Source organism: Ochotona curzoniae, unplaced genomic scaffold (assembly GCF_017591425.1).
Source record: "Ochotona curzoniae isolate NIBS_2020 unplaced genomic scaffold, NIBS_Ocur_1.0 scaffold_2476, whole genome shotgun sequence".
Classification (NCBI taxonomy): Eukaryota; Metazoa; Chordata; class Mammalia; order Lagomorpha; family Ochotonidae; genus Ochotona; species Ochotona curzoniae.
In genome coordinates, this window is record NW_024467095.1 from 15,362,677 (window position 1) to 15,386,488 (window position 23,812).

The 23,812-nt window shown below is 47.8% G+C and overlaps 1 protein-coding gene across 1 annotated transcript in view; it reads right to left on the minus strand.

The window, feature by feature from the left end:
* TMEM178B (transmembrane protein 178B) overlaps positions 1-15,303 on the minus strand; it is a 312,133-nt gene extending 296,830 nt beyond the window's left edge. Inside the window, exon 1 of the mRNA XM_041002210.1 lies at positions 14,922-15,303. Within this exon, the coding sequence (XP_040858144.1) occupies positions 14,922-15,303 (382 nt within the window). The remainder of the gene's footprint in view (positions 1-14,921) is intronic.
* Between the last annotated feature and the right edge of the window lie 8,509 nt (positions 15,304-23,812).

Consider the following 23,812-nt stretch of genomic DNA (forward strand, 5'->3'; position numbering starts at 1 on the left):
CTTGGACTTGGCAGTCTGTAAAAGCAAAGCCATACCTCAACCCAAGCAGGGCTGAGTGTTTTCCGTGAGTAACCTATTCATCAACCTTGAAAAGACAATAGTGAGTAATACAGCCCTTAGTCTGGTAAGCCAGAGGGAACCACTATAGCGTTTCAAGCAGAGTGACAAGCTGATGAGATTTTAAGCAAAATCACTCTGAACATAGAACATTGACAAGAGAAGAGACTAGAGAACAAGGAAGTCAAAGTGTGATGTCAAGAATCCAAGGAGGCGAGACCTAACAACAACAACAATATTCAGATTGGATGGGCAGATGGGAGACAAAGTTCCTACAAGGTAAAGTGACTTGTCCACTGCTTGGATGAGTAGAATAAGGAAATAGAACCAGTTTGGGCAAGTAGTGAGGCAGTGGCATCATGCCCCAGTGTAGAGGAAAAGGAAGAGAGGGAAGAGTGTGCAGGCAAAGAGATGCAGTAGTTCCTTTTGAAGCCACAGGCAGTCCCAGAAGCAACATCTCCGTATGGAAACTCTGAGTTAGAGATTCTCAAAGCAATTACCCAGGAGTATAAAATAAAGTGGCCCAACCATGGATGAGCTTGACTGGGGGTGGATGAAGAGTGGAAAGTACAATCCTGGAAACATAAGCTGAGAAAGAGCTAACAGGGAGGGCAGCCTTTCCAGAACGGCAAGTCATTCACCAAAGAGGGTGCCACATCCCTACCTCCCTGCAGAGCATATAAACCAGCAGCAGAACATTCACCTGCAACCAGCCATGCGGGCACCAGCGCTGCAGGCGGCCAAGTATTCCAGCTATGTGGTTGCTGAAACATGAGCACAGAACTTTTTCACCTTCAACCAGAATCTCATGAATTTTCATGACCCCTTGGTCAAAAAAACACCAGTTTTGCTTTTTTGCAGCATTAACAGGTGAAAATGGAACCCTTGCTAAAATCCTCCTGGGAGCTGTTGGATCTAGCTGCAGTTTGTATAAACAAAGCACATGGCAACATACTGGCACAACACAGGTGCTGTTGGCTGAAGCCATTCTTGTAATATTAAGAAAGCTATTCCTGTAATATTAGGAATAATCTGTATGTACAATATTCATCAATGATCAAACTACTTAAAGCTTTAACAACACTGTTTTTTTAATTTCATATTTTTGATGATGTCTACATAGTTGACCAGAGTAAGAAAGGTGAAGGAATAGGCGAGAGTGGGTGGGATCACTGTTTTCCATTTTTCCCTTCCTTCTTCCTATATCTGGGGAAAAAGGATAATTAGGCCACACCCAGCTTCCCAACCACCCCAGTACCCAGGGATGGGACACAGCCACCTGATGTCCTCCCAGACTCCCTGATATGGAGCATGTTCAAGTGGTTTCAATAGTTCTGGCATGCTGCCGATCTCACCAATCCATGGATGAGGAAATCCTCTCAAGGTCCATTTGTTGACATAGTCCACCCCGGAGTCTTCATTTGCCCAGATATTTACTATCAAAGCTGGCTGGGGTAGTTGTCCAATTTGTTCTGCCCTCTTTCCTCTGTTATGGCTCTGCTGCTCCTATGGACGTGCTCTGCTGGCTCCTATGGACTGCCATATCCTCCATGTGCATCTGGGCATGCCACACACTGCTCCACCCTAGCCACTGAGGAGGCCCAGTTCTGACACATGCACTCCACAGTCAGACCAGATACTGTGATTCTCCCAATGGTTGGAGTTTTGAGTCCAGCAGTTCAGTTGGGGGGATCACCAAAGAAACCTCATCCTAGGTGATCCCAGACCTGACTCCCATGTGTACTTGCCAGTAGAGGTGCTGGCACAGTCCGTCACTCATATCAGATTACACACACACTGATAATTGCAACTGCTGGGTCAGTTCTACTTCCAGCACCATCTCTTCTGTAAGCCAATGGACGCTACAGCCCAGCCCAACCTTGCCCACCACACTCTCAGCCCTCATGTACACCAGCGGGAACCAGAGCCTGGTCAGAGTGACTCCCAATAACCCACTAGGCCCACTCCCAGCACTGGTTCCTTTACTTGCCAATATTTTTTTGTAGCAGACTGGTCCAGTGTGTCCCACATCCTATTTAGTTCTTGTAAGGAGTGTTGAAGCCTAGCTCAACCCAACCATCCCCACTATCCAGCCTACATTTATGCCACTGGGAGCCACTGCCTTTCTAACCAGACCTGCCCCAGCCCTGGTTTTCATGGTCACCAGTGGGAGTTGTAACACATTAGAGAGGAGCCCACCATTTTTCTAATGGGCCCTCTCCAAGTCCAAGAATTTGCACCCTCCAGGTGGTTCTGCAGTTAACAGGACTTGCCCCCAGTCCCAGCACTTGCCAGCTGATGCTATGCCCAAGCCTGAGCAGCTTGCACTGAGTCTCACTCATGTATGTCCCAGTGGGTACAGTTAGCCCAGCCTGGCTTTCCCCCAACCCAGCTCATATGCAGGCCAACAGATATCATAGCCCTGCCTGGCCTGGTTTGCCCCCAGTTCCAGTACTCACACATACCAGTATGAGCAGTGGCCCAGTAGGAGCCCCCAAAGTCCCCTACTGGGCTCACACCTTGCCCCTCCAAGGTCCCAGGTAGAGAAATTCCCAGGCTTGCTCCACCTGCCTGGATGTAAATCCCCAGGTCCACGCACACCCCCACTGGCACCATCCCCCAAAGCCCCCCACAAGCCCTCACCCCTAGGCCCCCAAGAGCACACAGCCAGCCAGGCTGGACCCATAGCATACTAACATTCTTAACTCAGTTTCAAAAGTAATATGAAAGCTGCAAAGAGATAAAGTACTTTTTTTCAAAGTTATTAATCTTTTCCTTTACTTGTTCATGCTGAATTCTTCAAGTTAAAATGCCTTCTGAGGAGGACAGCACTGTGCTGCAGTGAGCATCCCACGTGGGTGCTGGATCATGTCCCAGGTCCTACTATATAATGCAGCTGTCTGCAAATGACATGGAAACTAATGAAAGATGCATGTCTGGGTCCCTCCCACCCATGTAGGAGATCCAGATGAAGCTCCCAGTTCCTGGCCCGTGGCTTCCACCTGGCCTAGGACAGGACATTGCAGCTCTCTCCCTCGCGCTCTCTCTCTCTGCAGTCCTTCAGATACATCTTTTTAAAAATGCCTTCTGAGAAATTCGTGCCAGCCCCCTGGTTTGTTCCATGCCCTCAGTAGGGGGTTCTCAGTGCCCTATCTATTTAAGTGCTGACGTCTGGTAGAATTAACAGAAACGGGAGGTGCAGGTTTAGCTTTAACCCAAGGAGTTTTTTATTTTTCTCTGTAAGCAGTAGGAAATTTAAGGGGGAAGAGGCTTGCACATTAGTTTCTCTCTCAGCCATCAATCATTTGGAAACCCTGGATACTTTTTCCTGAAGCGCATTAGAAAGGAATAACACATCATTTCATTCTTCCTCAACCTTTCCCCCATCAGGGACTTTCAGTAAAAACTGTTAGGTAAGGGTTATCTGATTAGCCTCTTCTCTAGACGTTTATCATTACTTATAAAAGTCAGTGATAGCCTCAGGATAGTTTGGCAAGCATTTTCCTTAAAGAACAAACATGCTGGACACTAAACAACAGAATAGCTTTTTTGTCGGATTGGTAACAATGTTCCACATAGCTTGAATGTGGATGCCTCAATGTGCCACTTCTGTTGCAGATCTTTTTGGTTTATAAGTGTTCACTCCTCAAAAATGTAAAACCACAGGGGCGGGGCCAGGCCAAAGCCTGGGTCTCTCCCTGTACAGCCGGGAGTCCACCACTTGAGCCACCACTCACTACCTCTTAGCGAGAGGCTGTATGTTATGGAGGGGCTAGATTTGAACCCAAGCACTCTGATACGGGATGCAGGCTTCCCAGGCAGGGTCTAATCACTATGCAAAGTGCACACACCCTTTTCTGCATGTTTTTGAAGAGAAACTATCAGAGGTGCTTCTGAAGGCTCCTGGCACTCTTCCCAGTTCTCTTCTTTCCCCTTTCTTGAGAAAGGTAAACACCATTCCTCATTTCGAGGTGATTAGTTCCATGCATATTATATACAATGCAAATATGTTTCCATACACAATATCTAATGTGGCTTTAATGTCTTTGAACTTACTGTAAATGGCATCTACTCTACATTTCACCCTATTTTTTCCACTCAAGTCTGTGTTTATCCACTTGGAAATATGTAGATCTGCCGTACTTATTTTAAATAGACTGTGACTGTTTTCCAAATTCTATGACCATACCACACCTCATGATTCATTTTCTTATTAATGGTCGATTAAGGTTGGCTTAACACTGTCGCTTACTATTTTGCCATTTCAAAAAGTGGTGCCAAGGACATCCTTAGGAGTGCTTTAGGTCCTCAGGAATATACTGCCCACAGTTGGAGTGCCAGGCTACCAGGCACCCACGCTGTCAACCTCGTGAAATAGTTGAAATAGTGCCCAGTGTGTCTCCAGTGCTATGCCAGCCGTCACGCAGCAGCATGGAAACACAGACCTCCCGGTTGGGGTCCCATTGTTTCCAGCTTAAAGCAAAGAGCACAGAGAGCCTGGCACAATAGCCTAGCGGCTAAAGTCCCTCCTTGCACATGCTGGGATCCCATACGGGCACCGATTCATGTCCCAGCGGCCCTGTTTCCCATCCAGCTACCTGTTTGTGGCCTGGGAAAGCAGTCGAACATGACCCAAAGCCTTGAGACCCTGCACCAACATGGGAGACCCAAAAGAAGCTCCTGGCTCCTGGCTCCTGGCTTTGGATCGGCTCAGCTTGGGCCATTGCAGCCACTTGGGGAGTGAATCAGACAGAAGATCTTCCTCTCCATCTCTTCTCTCTGTATGTCTGACTTTCCAATAAAAATAAATAAATCTTCAAAAAAAAAAAAAAGAAAGAAAAAATAAGAGCGCAGAGCTTCTTTTAGGTAAAAACGACATGACTTCATCAAGATCTGTGGAATACAGTGGTGCTTTGGAGAGTGGGAAGTTGTGCTGCCTACGCAGAGTCGCAATCCTAAAGATGAACAGCAATTCAGGGCAAAACAGAATGAGAAATGCTCCGAACAAAACAGTGCCCAACCGAGTGAGGTTCAGAATGCAGAACAGCAAAGCATTTTTGAAAGCAGGAAATGATAAAAATGTATGAAGATGACCTAATATAAAGTAAATTGACTTTTCTTGGCAAAATAGTCTGACGCCAAAGAATAAAATCAATTGAAATAATTCAAAGGCTACAATATTCCATGAAAGCAAGCAAAACTGTCCAACCTCTTTGGATGCCAGCAGCATCCTTAGTCAGACTAAACATCACCTGTAGACATCCTAGTGGCTCCTCAAAAGGTCCTTTAAGCATCACTTACCTATCTAGGCAGGGTGCCAAAGTTGTGGTACACCCTGCTAAACCAACACAGGCATCCCACTGGGCAGCGGTTTGAGTCTTGGATGCTCCACTTGTGATCCTGTTCCTGCTCACGTGCCTTGAGACAGCAGAGGCTGGCTCAAGTCCTTGGGCCTCTGCACTCACATGGGAGACCTGGAAGAAACTCCTGCCTGCTAGCCTCAGACCTACCAATTACAGACATTTGGGGAGTAACCCAACAGCTGGAGGATCTCTGTGTCTGTGTCTCGCCTCATCTCTTTTCTCTCTGTGAACTATCTTACAAATAAATAAAATCTTTTCAGAAGACAGAATATGCATCTGGAGTAGTGGCCCAGTGGGCCAAGCTATCACTTGCAATGTTGGCATCCCATACTAAGCATGAGTTTCAGTCTTGGCTGCTCTGCTTCCAATCCAGCTCCCTGCAAATGCTCCTGGGAAGGCAGCAAAAGATGGCCCAAGTACCTGGGTCCCTATACCCATGTGGGAGACTCAGATGAAGTTCCTAGATATTGACTTCCATCTGGGCCACTCCCAGCCATTGTGACCACTTGGGGAATGAACCAGTGCTGGAAGATCTCCCTCTCTCATTTCCTCCCTCCTCCCTCACTATCTGCCTCCCACTCTCCTATTTTGTCACTAATTTTAAAAGTTTTTAGGGCCCAGTGCAGTAGACTAGCAGATAAAGTCCTCACCTTGAGTTTTCCAGGAACCCATATGGGTGCCGGTTCTAATCTCAGCAGCTCCACTTTCCATCCAGCCCCCTGTGGAAAGCAGTCGAGGATGACCCAAAGCCTTGGGATCCTGCACCTGCATGGGAGACCTGGAGGAAGCTCCTGGCTCCTGACTTCGCATCGGCACAAGCACTGGCCTTTGCGGTCACTTGGGGAGCAAATCATCTGACGGAGAAACTGTCTCTCCTTCTCTCTGTATATCTGACTTTGCAATAAAAAATAATAAATACATCTTTAAAAGTTTTTTTAAAGTGAATACTTAAAAATAATACCTGTCATTTCCCTGCATAGCCCACCCTGCTTGCTGTGAAGCAGTGTTCCGACCCCCAGCACATAAATCTCTCACAGGACCCACAATAGGGCTTGCATTTGTCGGTCTACAAACATCCCTTTCTCTGCTCCCTAAGACACAAACTGGGTTTCACCCAAGACCGTCCACCATTGATAAGGTACCAGGTACAACTGGTACCAGTTTTAGATCAATATAGTAAAATGTCCTTCAACATTCAATTATTTTTCAAGTGACTTAAGCAAGGTATCTATTACTTTTATCTGTTTTATGTATTAATGCTCCTTAATGTTTTTGCCCTGAAACAGAAAAAAAAAAAATCTAGTGCTCAAAACTATTTGTCTTGAATTTAACTTTATTTATTTAGGAGTAAATGAGGTAGAGAGCTTGCATCCATCCACTGGTTGACTCCCCAAATATCCAAAGTTGCTTATATTAGAGAGTAAAACACCCAGAGAGAGCCCCAATCTACTGGTTCATACCCACACACACACACACAAAATTCACAAAAGCCAAGGTTGAGAGAGGTGGAAGCCCGGAGCCAAGAACTCAACCAGGTCTTCTACACGGATTGTGGAGAACAAGTAAATGAGCCATCACCTGCTGCCTGCCACAATGTCCATCAGCAGGACACTAAAACCCGCAGCACAGCCAGGCTTGAACCCAGGCACTCCAGTACGAGAGGTGTGTGTGTCATGAGCGGGGCTTAACCACTGGGCCAAATACTCTCCTTTCCAAAACACGGAAGTATCAACCCTATCATGGCAGGATGCTGTATGTTTCATTACCTCCCCTACCCCAAGCCTGGGCCAGCACCCAGTACACCGTGCACAATGAATCAAGAGCCTTGGCTGTGCAGTAGCATACATACTGACCAATATACAGTTGCTTGGCTCCATTAAGAAATGCCACTTCTTTTTCTTTAAATTGGAGTTAAAATATACACAACAATGAAGTTTAGCTCTTTGAATCATTTTAAATATACAGTTCAGTGGCATTGCATATATTCGTAATGCTGTGCAGCCATCGCCATGTTTCTCTATATAGTTTTCTATTCTTCAGCCTCACCTTGCAAAATGACATTTCAAGTCATTAGAAAAAATATTCCGTTAGATGATTTGCAATGGTAACAAGCTAGTTGCTTCGTTTTCCACCTCTATTACTTAAACATTAAACAACAAAATATTAAACAATAGAATGAACCCTTTAGGAATTTCTTTCTGGGGCCAATGCCATGGCACAGTAGGGCAAGCCTCTACCTGCAGGAACATCATTTATAGGCAAGTCCCAGCTGCTCCATTTCTGATCAGACTCCCTGTTCATGTGTCTGGGAAAGCAGTAAATGATGACCCAAGTCCTTGGGCCCCTGTACCCACATCCACATGGGAGACCCAGGAGAAGTTCCATGTTCCTGATTTTGGATGGACCCAGCTCCAGCCACTGTGGCCATTGGGGATTGAACCAACAGATGGCAGATCAATCTCTCTCTCTCTCTCTCTCTCTCTCTCTCTCTCTCTCTCTCTCTCTCTCTGTAAATCCACCTTTCAAATAAAAATTTTTAAGTATTTCTTAGTCTCTTCCCCTCCCTGACTTTTCTGTTCCCTAGTTTCACCAATTTACTTATTGTCTACCTTCCATTACCTAAATTTAACTTCTCAACACCTGTTAAGATATAAAAGGTTTTGGATTTATAGCATCCAAACCCTTATTACACAGCTGAGGGAAGAAAATGCCTTTTAAGAATGTTACATATTCTTTCAAGTATCAAAAATCCAATGAAGATGTTAGAATGATTTCTCCGAACTATTCCCCCAGGCAATATCCTCCCTCCTCTCTTTACTTTTCATTTAGACTAAGTTATAAAAGTTTCTGTACCTGAAAAACCATGAGTGATTTCTAATGCCTAACATCTAAATGTGTGTGTGTGTGTGTGTGTGTGTGTGAGAGAGAGAGAGAGAGAGAGAGAGAGAGAGAGAGAGGAGAGAGAGAGAGAGAGAGACGGAGCAAACAGTGCTTACCATTCTGCCTAAAGGTCTAGAACTACCAATAGAGAGAAAATATTTTCATTATCTGTTCAAAGTGGAATATACAGAATCGATCCTCCAATTGATCCTTAGTGACCCTATAGTAAAAGAAATAAACTGACCTTCTGGGACAGAAATAAGGCTTGACTGTTGACTCAGTGAAAGGATCTCACCCCACTCCCAGACCAACTTCCAGTTGACACAGATGCGGCCCCCAGGGAAGACATGAACTTGGAAAACTACAAGCTAAAGTGGAAGTTCCCTGAGAACAAAAGGCAACTGTGCTTCTTTGATCTCCCCCCACACGTGGTAACGAGCTACCCACACAACAGGTGTCCCGACTTCCGCCCAGGGCTCCTTCCCTACCATCACCTTCCCCTGGATGTTCTGTTTTAGGATGACTGAGGAGGGGGTCCAACTAAGCGCATGCGTCCTTATTACACATTTAACACACATACATGAGAATGTACGCCATGCATAACAGACCACAGAAGCCTTTGCGCAAGTGTGTCTTCATAAACATTTAAGATTTTTTAATCAATCAATCAAAACAGTTTTTGGGGGGTCTGCTAAGTACAGAACCCCATAAGCATCTTAGAAATTAAAAAGAAACTCAGTGTCTGAGATCCCTAGCTAATGAAACCACTCAATTCCTCTCATCTGCATCAGGTTCGCACCCTTCCTCCACAGCACATAAAGTCTCGGCGTCCTCTTTCCCATGGATACAACCATTCCATCTTGGGCTTACTTCCTGCCTCCCTGCACTTTCTAACCTATTCAGTTTATTAATATTACTGTTTTGATTTCACAAGTGGCATGTCCCTCCCCACTACTACAGGTGGGTCCATTTTAGGTAACACTGGCCCAAATGCCCAGCCCAGAGGCTCTCATGCTTGGTACAGGACCACACACATCTGTATGTAATTCTGCATCTACCATGGTGAGCAATATACACAACTCAAAAATTGTATGAAAATGTGTGTAGATTTTTGACATTGGGTCTCAAAGCAAAGCGTGTGACCCACCTTTAGAATCCCAACTCTAGATGAAGGTCGTAAAATTATCATGTCCTTTTTTGTTCTTTTGTGCAGTTTTAGAAAGCAATAAAAAGTAAGATGCTTCACTGCCAGTCCTATCCTAACAGATTCTACAGAGACAGTGATGTGCATCGAGTGAAAGTCCAAATCTGAAGTCAGAACCCAAGATCTGACACTTTTACTTCCTAACCATGACTCTTGGCTAATTCTTTGACCTTTTTTTTTAATCTCCCTCAGTTCTCTAAACTATAAAATGGGAGCTTATAAAAAAAACTACCAATAAGATCCACCTCATTGAAATAATCTTCAACAATAAATTAGCAAGTAATTAGAAAGCTTTTAGGGCCAAGATTGCAGTACAGCGGGTTAATCACTGCTTGCAATGCCAGCATCCCATACCTGGAGCATCAGTTTGAGTGCTGCTGGCTCCAGGACCAATCCAGCTCCCTGTTAATGCACCTAGGAAAGCAACAGAAGATGGCCCAAGTACCTGGTCCCCTGTCCCCCATGTGGGAGATCCAGAGCGAGCTCCAGGCTTCTGGCTTCACAGCCTGGCCCAGCCCTGGCTGTTGTAACCATTTAGTGAGTAAATCAGTGAATGGAAGATACCTCTGTCACTCTGCCCTTTAAATAAAATGAATTTAAAGAAAAAAAAAAACTTAAGAATTCTTGGCATCAAGTTGGGCTATAATTATTAATACTTTTCCCATCTAGTCAATCTTGCAACTTATTTTTAGTGAACTCAAGGAGAGGAAAAGAAGAGGATAGAGGAGAAGCAGATGAAGATTCTATAAATCAGTGATGGAAAATTAACAAAATATAGATTTAACATAAAGGATGATTTGAAACTTTCTGTCCAACATAATCAAGTAATGAACTTTATGCAGAATGGTTAACATAGTTCATCTCAAGCGACCATGTAATTACCCCCATCTGAAGTAGGGAACATGCTTGAACCGTTCAGGAGCTGCAAGCTGTCCAACAGAACTTTCTCTGGTGATGGGGACGCTTTCTATCCTACGCACAACGACGGCCAGCAGACACATCCTGGCTGCTGTACAGACAGACACATCTGGCTGTAATGTGGTTGACAGAACTAAGCCAGGGAACCGGGAATGCTGAGGATTTTAAACTTATAGAACCACGTGTGACTCGTGGCTGTTCTCTCAGAGAGCACCGCTATAGATCTGATGTGCAACCCGCCTGATCCAGTGCTTGCCTGTTCTGCTCCACATCTGCTCTATCTCCTCACCCCAGAGATCAACACTCCCAAGACACTCCTCATGCTGACCCCTTCCTAAGAGATGCACTTCCTCCCCGGCCATGTCAAATCACCATCAACATCTCATCCAGGGGCTGTCACCCTCTGTCTGCAAGTGCTGGCATTCTTTACAGGTACTGGTTCACGTCCTGGCTTCTCCATTTCCCATCCAGTTCCCTGTTTATGGCCTAGAAAAGTATCAGAGGATGGATGGTTCAAACCCTTGGGATCCTGCATCCATGTGGGCAACCTGCAAGAAGCACATGGCTTCAGATCAGTTCAGCTCCAGCCACACACTGTGGCCACATGTGGCGTGGACCAGAGAATGGAAGTGCCTTCTGTCGCTCCTTCTCCCTGTAAATCTTCCTTACAATTAAAAAAAAAACTTGTCCACATTTCCTCAGAATAATTCTCCCTAATTCCTCCTGCTAACACAGCCCATCCTTCCCCTGTTTGTACAAGATGGGATCCTGTTGTTGCCCTTACCATCCTCAGTGACATGAACAAACTGAGAATTCTGCGACCAAGTCTTTTTCCTGCTCATCTTTGCAACGCGCCTCCATCACGTGAGACAGGTACAGTAAATATTTGCTAATTACATTATTAATTTTTAGATGTAAAGAATGTTTTACTAAAGCAATTTGTGGAACACTGATAAGTACGCCATGGAAAGTTTCTGTTGCTGTACCTAAATCATAAATAGTTCTCCAAGTCTTAGCTGAGGTCTACTAATTTCAGATCAACTCAAGGTAACATTTCAGTCCAAACCAAAGAACCTAAATGTTCCCTGAAACAACAGCCTACCTCCAGCTGCTCCACCTGAGTGTCTGGAAGTCCCTGAGATTTCACAAACCCTTCTTGCCATTCACCGGTCCCAGATGCCTGCAGGAACTTACTAGAGGCTGTGGATACACAAGCCATCTTTAGAACAAGATGAGAGGTCCTAAATTAAGACTCTTCATAGGCAAAAATCAAACAAAACCTTGATGCAATGTATCTAGGCTGCACTCCCCAGCCAATCCTACCTCCAAAAAGGAAACAATTAAAATCTTAGGTAATGTGAAAAACAACGACTATGCAATGCTTATCGTTGCATTGCAAATGCTACCCAAGAAGGAACTGTGTTTCCCTTATTGCTCAGCAGAGCTTTCTCTCACAAAATGCTCCTTTGATACATCATCTGCGGCAATGCTAACCTGGCCTGGTAGACACACTGGGTAGTTTTTTTTAATCACAATTTGTTAACACCTTTGATTTGACTTCCCACATAAGTCGTCTTACAGTTAGATTAAGCTTCATGGTAAATACATTTCTATGAACCCAATGCATATATTTCCTAAGTCCCAAATCTGTGGTTAGTGCTCAAGTATCTTATAAATGTTGACTTTTCCTGTCTGCCAGGAGCTTAGAGTTGATTCATGCAAATGCAATGACCAGGAATCCATACTTAGGGGACAGTCGGGGCAGGAAGGCACTGAAGAACGTGCATTTCAGAATGAACATGAACTCGAAGGACTGTACCTTCAGATGAGAGATGGATTTTCCTCTTGTCTCCATATTAATTTTTGGAGTTGTGCTTTATTTTCAATGCACAAACAGCACTTTTTAATGTAATGAGACCGATTTACTGAAGGACTGCATTCTTTATGATCCTATAGCTAAATCTCCAGTTTTCCTATGCTAGTGATAGACTGCAGTCTTCTCCCTGCTTCCCGCTCCCCTTGAACGGTGCATCCTTCAGATCAGGATGTTTCAAAACAAAGGTCTAAGATACCAAAGGGAGGCTCCTAAGCAGAGATGTGACACAAATATCTTTCCCTAAGATGTCCTAACTTGAAATAAAGAGATATTGTGAAATCTTTCCAACTAGAAAGAATACTGATGGAGTCTGGAGATTACATCCTGTGTGTAATTGCAACTATCTGTGAAATCTACTAATAGAAGATGCACTACTTCCAAGATGCATCTACCGCTACTTAGAAAAGAAAAATCCAGTTTACAAAGCTCTTGTTTTTATAGCTCAAAAGTACAGTGACCTTAAGGCTCTCAAGATTTGTAAGGCTGCCATGCCACCTATCTCCATAACACCTAACAAGGAAGTCAAGCGGACAGAAACAACCATGCTAAGCGAGTGCTTGCAGCTGACAGTGATTGCTGTATTTGGGTGATGGGAACCAACATTTCCATTAGTTCCAATGAAATACAATGTCCTGCCACCCCTAGGTATCAGTGTATTCAATCCCCCTGCCGTGTAGCGTCCATTTATGTTGCTGCAATTAGAAAGCAGTCTATACAAAGTTAAAATGTTGTACGTTCTTCCCTGTCCCTTTCTCTGCCACTGCTTCCAGCTTCACCGGAAGAACATGTCACTATGGCAACCGTCCCTCCCGTGCACAGACCAAGTCAACCTTTCAGGTCCAAATGCCAGGCGGAGCAACAAGGAATCAAAGCCCTGAATGGAACCTCCAGAGGCCATGAATTTGATCCCCTTTCTCCAAGTGGGGTTAACCAATTCCAGACAGAAAGTATCTGTTCTTGGTTCCCAGGGCATCCAAAAACAGAAACTGGAGAATGTCCTTCAGCAAATCTCAGCAGTGCCTACCAGTTATTATGAATATGGATTCTCCTTCACTTTTCAGCCAACTTCCTACCATTTCAATTTTACAGGGAGCAGAAAATGATGAATAAAATAATTCTATGAATCTGAGAATCTGAAAATTGTTATAAAGCTACCCATTGTCAAAAACTGTTTTACTCCCCCAAAAAATGTTTAATTAAGTACTCTATTTCCTCTTGCTTCTCAACTTCTCAATTAAGTCTCTGTCTTGTGGACTCTTGCAAAGTCGTGGCACTCCCAATGGGTCACCTTGCTCTAATTTGAGTCTAATCACGAAACAGGATGTTTGTTGCATGAACACACCCACAGCTATACCACCTAAAAATCCCTAGTCATTCTAAACAAACCACAGAACAACACTAAGATGGATTCTCTCTCTGAACCTACTTCACCCAAATCTGAACCAGCCACCTAGGCCGTTATCCACTGCTTGGCATTCTTAAACTCCCATTTCTTCAAAGCAGTAATATTTTTTTTTTCTGATCTGTTTTAACTCACTGCAGATGAAAGAGTAGCATCACTTGGCACAAATATTATTCCCAAGTGGCAGCAAGCCACAAGGCATGCTAGGAAGAAATATAAAGAGCGGCCTCAAGGCAGTTTGCAAGCAACCGCACCATCGTCACCTTGGCATCATTTAGTAGTTGAAGGAAACAAAACGGGGGAGGGGAGGTGGGACAAGGGCCACAAAATCTGCGTGTTCCCAGCATGCAGACATCAGATAACAGGTTCCTCTCCGCACAGCGCTACTGACGCACACACACACCACATCCCAGCGGCTCGGACACGGCACAGTCCTACAAGCTATGTCGACTGTTTCAAATCTGCAGAATTTTTTAAATGTGTGTGACCACATTAAAGTACCAAATTTGGTAGTTGGCAAAAGCACCTTGATGTTTCGGTTCGCCTCATCCTCTTTTTTTCTCCTTTTAGTCTAAACCTGAAAAAATCACATTTCTTTTTCCTGTGAAAGCCCCACTCAGGCGTTACCCCAAGAACTTATTTTCTGTATACGTGCTTCAATAGCTCCTACGTACACAAGTCACTTTTGTCCACTACTTTTTCAAAAGCAGAAATAAATCGCGATATGATGCTGCAGGCTAACCGACTTCGAGCTGCCACAGGGCAAGGGCCGTCATGTGCCTGCCCGTTGCCTGGTAAACTACAGCGCCCAGCAAACGCTTCTGGCCTGAGTAGGATCTCTTCTGATGAGATGCTTCCCCCAGCACACCACTTAGATAACTTCAACAGCCACAGATATGCAACCTGTCTTTACTGCACATTTTACATTGCCTTCCCTATAATGGGCTGAGGAGGCCAAAAGGAACAAAAAAAAATCCTGGACCACGAGATTGTGCAGGGAGCCAGACAAACCAGAGCAAGATGGATTAAGGAAGGGGCCAAGCAAGTTCCACGACCAGCTATTGGAAGGAGAGTTCTGGCCACTCCGCGGCCCTGCCAGGACTAGCCAACCCAGAGATCTGGTAGCCCATGGCCCCCGAGGAGGAGGGGTCGGGGCAGCAGGGCCTGCAGGCACCCAGCTCTCCGCAGCGCCACGCCTCGCGCCCCACGCCCGGCCCTTACCTTTCCGAATAAGGGCGGCGATATCGGGGTCGAAGCCCTGCCGGTGGCACTTCCTCCAGAGGCCCATGTTGGTGGAGTTGTACTGCCGGCTGCACTCGTCCGCGGGGCTCATGGCGAAGAGCTGCCGGCGATTCCGGGCCCGGAGGAGTCTGCCCTCCCAGCGGTCCAGCCGCGAGCGGCTCGCCCGGAGCGGCAAGTTGTTGTTGTTGTTGTAAATGAAACCGGGGTCAACCCGGCGAGTGTTGAAGGCCTTGCACCTGTCCCTGTGCTTCCTGGCGTCCGTCTCGTACCAGTGGTCGGAGCAGATGGCCACGGCCAGCATACCGAGGGCGCAGAGCGCTAGCGAGAGGCCCGTGTAGAGCAGCAACCTTCCGGCAGCCATGCCTCCGCCTGGCCGCTACACCATGGGCATGATCCGCCGCAGCCTTGCCTTCCCTCGGCGCGCCCGGAACAAAGCGGCGGGCGGCCGAGCTGGGGGTGGGAGATGAGAATGGGAGGGGGACTCGCGCCGCGGCGCTCCCTCGGCCCCCCGCCTACCCGTGCGTGGCCCGGGGAGACTGCGGGGATGGGCGCGGACAACCTAAAAAGTTCTGACCCGGAGCACCTCCTGCGGGCTCCTGGACATCCTCCGGGGCAGGTGCAGCCTCTGGTGGCGGCGAACCCAGCACAGTCGGCCGTCGGCCCCTCCCCACCCCACAGAAAGCTACTGCTCCAACCGGGGCGGCCTTAGGGGCGCAGTCCGATTTCGGGCGCCGCTGCCTCTCTGGCCGGAAACCAACTACCCAGTGCCCCGGGCTGCGGCGGAGCTGGCGGGGGTTTCTTTGTGCAGGGCGGTGACAGCGCCGGGGATGCTGTCAGGAGCAGCCGCTCGTCGGCTGGGTGAACTGAAACGCCCTCGCTGCGGCCGGCTAGCCGAGAAGTCTTCAGAAGCCAGGGCCGGCTGTCCCAAGTCCCGCCTGGGTCTCCCTCTGAGGAGCTCTCCGCCGTCGGTCTGCACACACCCAGAAACGTTCTTTCCTCTCTGGGTCAGACCTTTAAAATCTCCGTCCTCTGGTCACCGGCAGGTCCCTTGCTCCTTCTGGCCCACGCGCTGCGCTCAAAGGAAGGCTCCCGGCCGACGCACCATCTCTGCCGACCTCTCCCTGAGCTCTCCCCGGCCGCCGGCTTCTGGCCTCCCCATTCAGGCCGCCTCTTGGGGTCGACTGCGCCTTCACCTGGGCGGCGTTACGGGATTAAGTCCCGCAGGCGGTTTGCCGAGAACCGGCTGCAGCTGGCGGGAGCAAGGGGCGGGCTGCGCCGAGGAAGGCGCACCCGGCGGGGCGCACGGCGCGCGGCGCCTTCAACACCATGGACAGGTCGCGCCGTTGCCGCGCGCTGCCGGCCTCGCAGCCAGGCCCCCCGGCGTCATGCCGCTGTCCCCGGCGCAGTCTTGTTCCAGGAGGGTCCGCTCCGCAGCCTCCAGACTCGCCTCACTTCATCCGGCTAGCGTGCTCCCGGGGAGTTCTGCCCAGGTGCAAAGAAAATGCTGCAGACACCGAGGAAAACCCCGGGCCCGGCCCCTCGAAACAACCCGCCCCCTTCTCCCGCCACCTGCGCCCTGGCTCCCTCGCACCGGCTCTGCTCTGCCCAGCTAGGGTCAGCTGCTCTCGGATTGCACCATTTTCTTTGCAGCACACCTGGACGCCGAGAAGCCGGCTCAATCGTCAGCGTGCAGAGAAGCCTGTGCCTCAGCGTCCGCGGTCCGGCTCCCGGCGCGCGGCGATAGCCTAGGTGACTGGGGCGGGAGTGGGGGAGGGCGGCTGGGTCGCTCCGCTTCTCCTCCCAGCCTCCTCCTCTAGCCGCCGCGGCTTCAAGGCCTCGCGGGCTCGGCCCCTGCCTGGGAAGAGCGAGGGCCCCGGTTGCGACCGGGGGGCTCTGCAAATCGCATCGCCCGAGTGCGGGAGCCGGAGGAAGCCGCTGCCGTGCTCTCTCGCTCGGGTGCCGGGCGCTGCAGCCTTGGCTAAAACCCACAGACGAGAACACGGAGCGCGCAGCCAAAAGCTAGTGATGTCATCCGTGCAACGTGAGCCTCATCTCTTATTTTTCTAGCCTCCTTAAAGATAAACTGCACCATTTCCCGAGCAAGAAATGTATGAGCTTTATTCTTTGACCAGGCAAGTCAATGGTGTCTAGAAAGGTATGTGCCCGACCACATCCATATCTATGCACATATACATATATGTGGCATGTAGCATGTTTACATGCACTATTATAAATTTAGAGATGTTGCCTGCATCTCCTGGTTCTCTCTCCAGCCGTGGAAAATTTCCTTGAAATTCGCCAGCGTTCTTTACAGAAAAGGCTGCTTTTTGCCGAATGGGCTTACGAGAAGCTGGGCAAGCTCGCTGCTTCCCCAGTTGCATTTGATCTTTGTTTGAGCCCCTAAAGCCACAGGCGCTACCCGGTCAGCTACAGGCGTTTCCTCCGGAGCTAGGCTCAGCACAGCCCGCGCTGGGTGACCGCGGCCAGCCCCCGGGCGCAGCCCACGCCAGCACCAGGCTCCCCAACACACACCCACCTCCTTCTGGCCACCCTCTTCAGACGGAAAGAAAAGGGACCGACCTATTCCAGATCGGAAGAACGTTAATGGGCGGGGGCGAACAGTTGATGCCGGCTTTTGCGAGCTGGGAAGATGGGGAGGACCCTCGGAGGAGAGTTTGTCATTGTGTGTGGGTGACGGGCCGGATGCAGCTCCTGCAGGGGTTAAGAAGAGGGTCCCTACCGGACCCCAAACCTTGGGCGAGAAAGCCCAGGCCCCGCTGCCTGGTGAGAGGGCACCCCAAGAGCTGGGAGCCTCCCCCCAGCTTCAGCACTAGGGCTTTTTCGGTAACGCTCGCCCCCTGGTTTGCAGCCTCGCTGCACAGCCGAGGCTCCGCCCTGCCCTGCCTTGCCCTCCAGGGTGAAGAGGTTGTCTAGATGAAGGAAATTGCCCGGTACCCCGCTTTGCACAACGGGGGCGTGCGGGCCTACAGCAGTGCACCTCCACCATATTCTTTTTGTCTCCCCTCAACACCTCCTTTCTGCTTTAGGAAAATCGCGAACTAGGCGTTTCAGTGCCATCTAGTGGGGGAGGGGCGCGCCTTGCTTTTCGCCCCTGGATTTCACAGGGTGTTCACGCGAAGCTTGCGTGCCCAGCGGGATCTAGGGGACCGCAGGCAGAAGTCCCTGGCAGATTGCCAGCCTCGGAGCTCCCTGAAGCGTCCGGTAGAGCAGAACTCCTCTGGGCATAGTGTATTCTCACCTTCTTTTCTACCCTCTCCACTTACTAGTCTTCCCTCCTCCCGACCTTAAAGATAGGGAACGAAACAACATCTTCCATTTTTGAAGCTGTTTTCCTCCCCAAAGCTCCGAGCACTTTTAGGCTAACAGGACGGCCCGACACTCCCAAGGTCTCTAGGGAAGTCGCGGCACAGCTGGCCTCAGAGCTACCGCCTCCTGCTCCCCAGCTCCGGGCTCCCAGGACTCGCCCTAAGCTGGAAGCGCAGTAAAGGCACCTATGCATCTTGTCCTCTTTTCTCCTTCTCTCTTTATTCCACCCCTTTCTTATTCTTGCCTTTTCGCTTTCTCTCAGGCTGTGACTTAGCCCTGCTTGCAAGGAAGCGACTTGCCTGTTGCCCCACACTCCTCAGCTGTCAGAGAAGTCAGACTTTCCATAGAAGAGGCTAAATGTGGAGTGTGCGTTGTCCCTTTTTCTGAGCATCATTAATATCTATTTTGACACTTTTGTCCCTGATGGAATAAAACCACCACCGCAACAACAAAATCCTCTGCAGGATGTTGATTTAAGGCCTCCTTTCCAATTGTTTGGGGCAGCCCTATACCAACTGGGGGTAATTCTGGCTTTGGAGCTATGATGATGGCTTCTTTGTCTAGAATGCATGACTGGGTGACTACCTTTTATTTTTGCAGTGAGTGGTCTAGATTTGCTCCCTCTTTCTCCTTTTGATTCCTTCCACCATGTTGGTTACAGCATTACTACATCTGCAGATCACAGAATCTCCAAAGCAGAAGGCACTTTAGAATCACCTACAAATAATATATGAATCTATCCCAGGACAGCTCCTGAAAAGTGAAGGGCCCACTTGTGCCTGCACACTTGAAGCAGATGGGGAAATCTGTCAACCAGCAGCCCACTCTGTTTGGATAGCGTAAGTGGTTAGATGGTTCTTCCTTACACTGTGCCTCATCTGAAACTCCTGCGACTCCTGCCCACTGGCCTTTGTGTTTGCTTTCCAACGATCCGCAAATGGTAGCTGTTTCGTCTTCCCTACAGAGGTCCTTCCCTACTTGGCATCAGCCATCATGTCCCATGAAAGTGCAAGCAGTCTGTTGTGTGACCTATGTGGAATGCTAATGAACCTCGCTTTTGCGGGGACTCCCCAGTCATCTCCTTCCTGTGGCGTCTTAGAATCACGCACCCAACTGGCATTAGAATCGCTAGTTAGGGCCCGGCGCAGTGGCGCAGTGGTTAAGGTCCTCACCTTGCACGCCAGGGATCCCATATGGGCGCCAGTTTTAATCCCTGCAGCCCCACTTCCCATCCAGCTCCCTGCTTGCTTTTATTTTCTTCTCCTGCCACCATCCTCTACAGTAATAGTCAATTCTGCAGCTATCCTCGAGTCGGAAAGTCACCAGTTGATGTATGTTGCCTGTACGTGGAAGCCAGACCCTCCCACGTCACCAGGCCCTGCATGAGCTTCAGCTGGTTGCCTATGATTGCCCTCCAGACCCTCTGGGACACACCCTCCACACTTGCTTTCAAAAGCCTCACATTGGCATCACTCCTGCATCCCATAAAACATTAAGCAGCTCTGCTTTTTAAAGTTCTTACAACTACAGGTGTCTTACATCAATAGGTCAAATAAATATCACCTGATCCTCACACGATGAAAAGGCAGCCAGTTAAACCCAACAAGCATTCTTGATATTTAAAACCTCTTCCTACCGTAGGAATACTTGAAACTGAGTCAGATCAGCAAGAAAAAGTGCTTCAGACTCGTAGGAACAAAACAAGCAAAAACCATAACAGAAAAATGGGGAATGTTGTCATTAGACAATATATAGAAGTAATTCAAATAGAAAACGAACAGATGAAAAAATCCATCCCTTTAAGAATCTGGGGAATACAAATTTTGAGAAGTACATTGCTGTTACCCATCAGCCAGGAGGAAACGGCTGTGTAAGTTCATGTCAACATCGAGTGGAGCCCAAGAAGACGCACTGCTGTGCACTTCTGAGGGGATCATGCACCGACACAGCCGCTCTGAAGGGCAGACAGCAATGCAGACACACTGCTAGGTCTCCACCCGGCAGGAACGCAGGCACCAAGGCAGAGAAGGCATGCTTTCTGGGGCTTCTGCAGACAGGGACCACACACAAGGCATCTTAAACATCAGAAGTACACCATCTCGTGGTTCTGGAATCTAGAAGTCCAAAATCAAAGCAACAAAACTCAGGTTAGGTCTATTTGCTTATAATTGCCAAAATATTTGCCAGCTACTGTGTGCAACTTTTGCAAAAAAAATACTGCCTAAAATTGGGGGCCTGGTGCAGGTCCAGTGTGGTAGCCTAGTGGCTGAAGTCCTCACCTTGCGTGCCAGGATCCCATATGGGTGCCGATTTGTGTCTCGGCTGCTCCACTTCCCATTCAGCTCTCTACCTGTGGGCAGGAAAGCAGTGGAGGATGCCCCAAAGCCTTGGAACCCTGCACCCACATAGAAGACCTGGAGGAAGTACCTGGCTTCTGGCTTCTGCTCGGCTCAGTTCCGCCCACTGCAGGCACTTGGGGAGTGAACCAGTCGACAGAAGATCTTTCTCTGTCTCCTTCTTTCTGAATATCTTGACCTTTCCAATAAAGATAAATATTTTTTTAAAAGTGGGGGCTGGTGGGTTAGTGCAATTGGCTAATCCTCCACTTCTAAGGACCAGCAACAATTCATGTGTCCCGGCTGCTCCACCTCCCATCCAGCTCCCTGCTTGTGGCCTGGGAAAGCAGGGAAGGAAGGCCCAAAACCTTGGGACCCTGCACCTGCGTGGGAGACCCAGAAGAAGCTCCTGGCATCAGATTGGCTCAGCTCTGGTTGTTGGGACCATTTGGGGAATGAACCAGTGGATAGCAGATGTTTCTGTCTCTTCTCTGTATAAATCTGCCTTTCTTAAATCTTTATTTTTAAATACTATCAAAATTTGTAACTGCAAAAACTGTAAACTAGATACAAATGAAAGTAAGGAAATAGATGCTGGCCACTCTGTGAAGCAGCATTTCCTCACTCCAAACCCTCTCATGCATGCTTCTGTGGGGAAGAATCAACAAGTTAATGTCACATATTCTCTTGAATCTAAATGCTCAGATGCTCTCAGATGTACTCCAAAGCAAGGTCCATGCCAAATATCAGGAACGTCACAACCCGCAAAACTAAAAGGCATTCAGGGACAGGTTTCTTTTGTTAAAGGACAGAAGGCAAGAGGGGTCTCAAAGCCTATTCCTGATGAGCAAGCATTTACATGCTGTGCCGGCTCTGATGGAGGATGCCAAGCCCTAGAGGTTTGCATGTGCAGGACATCCTCTGCCCTCTAAACTGTGGGCTCTAGGGATTGAGGGTACACCAGAAACAAAACAGAAAGCAAAGACTTATTCTTTCCTAAGTTCAGGGGTCAAGTTTACCCTGAAGAAACTGGAACCATGGATTCAGTGGTCTGGCCAAAGCTGGAGCCACAAAATGCACGCTGCAGCTGCTGCTGGGTGGGGCACCCTGTGGTTGAGAATCAGGGAGCAAAATCCTGCTTCTCTCTTGCTTCAGCTTATGGATCTCTTGCCGGGACTTTCCATTGGCAACGCTCAGCCAGAAACCAGCTGACACGGGAGCCCTGGAACACGCAGCCTGCAGAGTTCATTTCCATACAGTACTACATAGCCTGGAAGGCCAGGAACGAATCTATGGACTGATAGGCCAGGGGCTGCTGAGCCACTGAGAACCTCCAGAGACCTGGCCAGAAAATCAGATGCAGCTACTCTCTCTACCATCCGTATTTATTGATGAGACCAAGAACAGGGCATGAAACGGACACTAAGATCACCAACCATTGGAAAGAAGCAGCAAAGTGTATTTTTATTACTATCTGTATTACTCTATACAGACAGTATAACTGAAAACTTGGAAGAATAAACTAAAAGCCATTAACACTAGTAAGAGACTTCAGTAAGATGGCTTCATATAAAACAAGATATAGATAAAAATAGTTTCCAGTATAATATCAATCAATAATTAGGAAATACACTATGAGGCTCTTTTATTTTCAACAATAGCAAAAACTATAACACACTGAAAGACAAAAAAAAAAACACTTACCAACAAAAGGAGCAGCTAAAAGAAAAATACAAAACTTGGAAAGAATTAAATGATTAAAAATAACGTAGAAACCTATTATGTTCCTGAAACATCGCAACACTGTAAGAATGCTTACAAGATCATTTATAAATTGCAGAATCACTTACATATTTGACAGAGTTCTAATTTGAATCTCAATATGGTTTTTCTCCTTGGCACTTGAGAACATTCTAAAATTCATTTGAAAAAAATATATATTCATGAGATACTGTTAAGAGATCATTTCTCTCCCAATAGTATTAAAATATTTTTAAAGCCACAATATTGCAAATAATGGGGGACCTGCAATGCCTCCTCAGAAGCCCCAGTATATTTTCTAAACAAAAAGGATCCAATTTAACCATTCATTAGAAATCATGGAGAATATGTTTTATTATAAAATATGCCTCTAGGCAGGCTCTGAGAAACATGATTGCACTGGAACCCCACATGGCCCAGCTAGCAGCCCACTTGCCAAGCAGTGACTTTGAGGTGGAGACACAACATCCTGTTTTCTGGCCTGGTATCTCATGACTCTACACCCTAAAAGTCCTCAACACCTGTTACACCCTGGACTGCTGTGGACTGAACTGTGCTCCATAGCAACCACACATGGAATGCTGTAACATCCAACATGATGGCATTGAAGGAAAGAGCCTCTGGAGGTAATTATATTTATTATCTTTTTAAGTGTTTAATAATTTATACGGAAGGCAGAATTACAGAGAGAGAGAGGGTAGTGAGTGGTCTTGTATCTGCTGATTTGCTAAATGTGGCAAAAAGCCAGGCTGGGCCAGGCTGAAGCAGGAGTGTTTTGTGAGTGCGGGAGTCCAAACTCTTGGGCCATCCTCTTCTGCTTTCCAGGATGCTTTAGCAGGAAGCTGGATTGGAAGTAGAGGCACCACAGCAATGGTTTTACAAGATAGACCAAAACACTGGTCTCTGAAGGCAATACTGTTTAGATGACAATGAGTCTCATGATGAGATTGGTGTCCTTCTAAGAGGATGACAAGAACTTGCTTGGCGTTCTCTTTTTCCTCTCTCTGTCTGTCTCTGTCTCTGTCTCTCTCTCTCTCCCCCTCTTCCTTCTTCCCTGCCTCCCTCCCTGTTTCCCTCTCTCCCTCCCTCTCCTCTCTCTCTTCTGCCATGTGAGTACACAGGGAGAAGGTGGCTATCTATGAGAAAAGAAAGCCATCACCAGAAACTGACCATGCCAGGATCTTATTAACATCAGACTTCCATGCCCCAGAAGTGTGAGAAATAATCTCTATCATTATCAATGCTGGTCTGGACCAGCAATGTGGCATGAGAGAAGCAGCCTCTTGTGACACCCAAATCCCCTATCGGAGGGCCAGTTCATGTCCTGGTTGCTTCATTTCTGATTTACTCCCCTGTAAACACACCTCAGAAGGCGGTGGCTGATAGCCCAGGTAGCTGGGTCTCTGCTGCACCTGCCATGAGGAAAACCTAGCTGGGAGTTCCTGG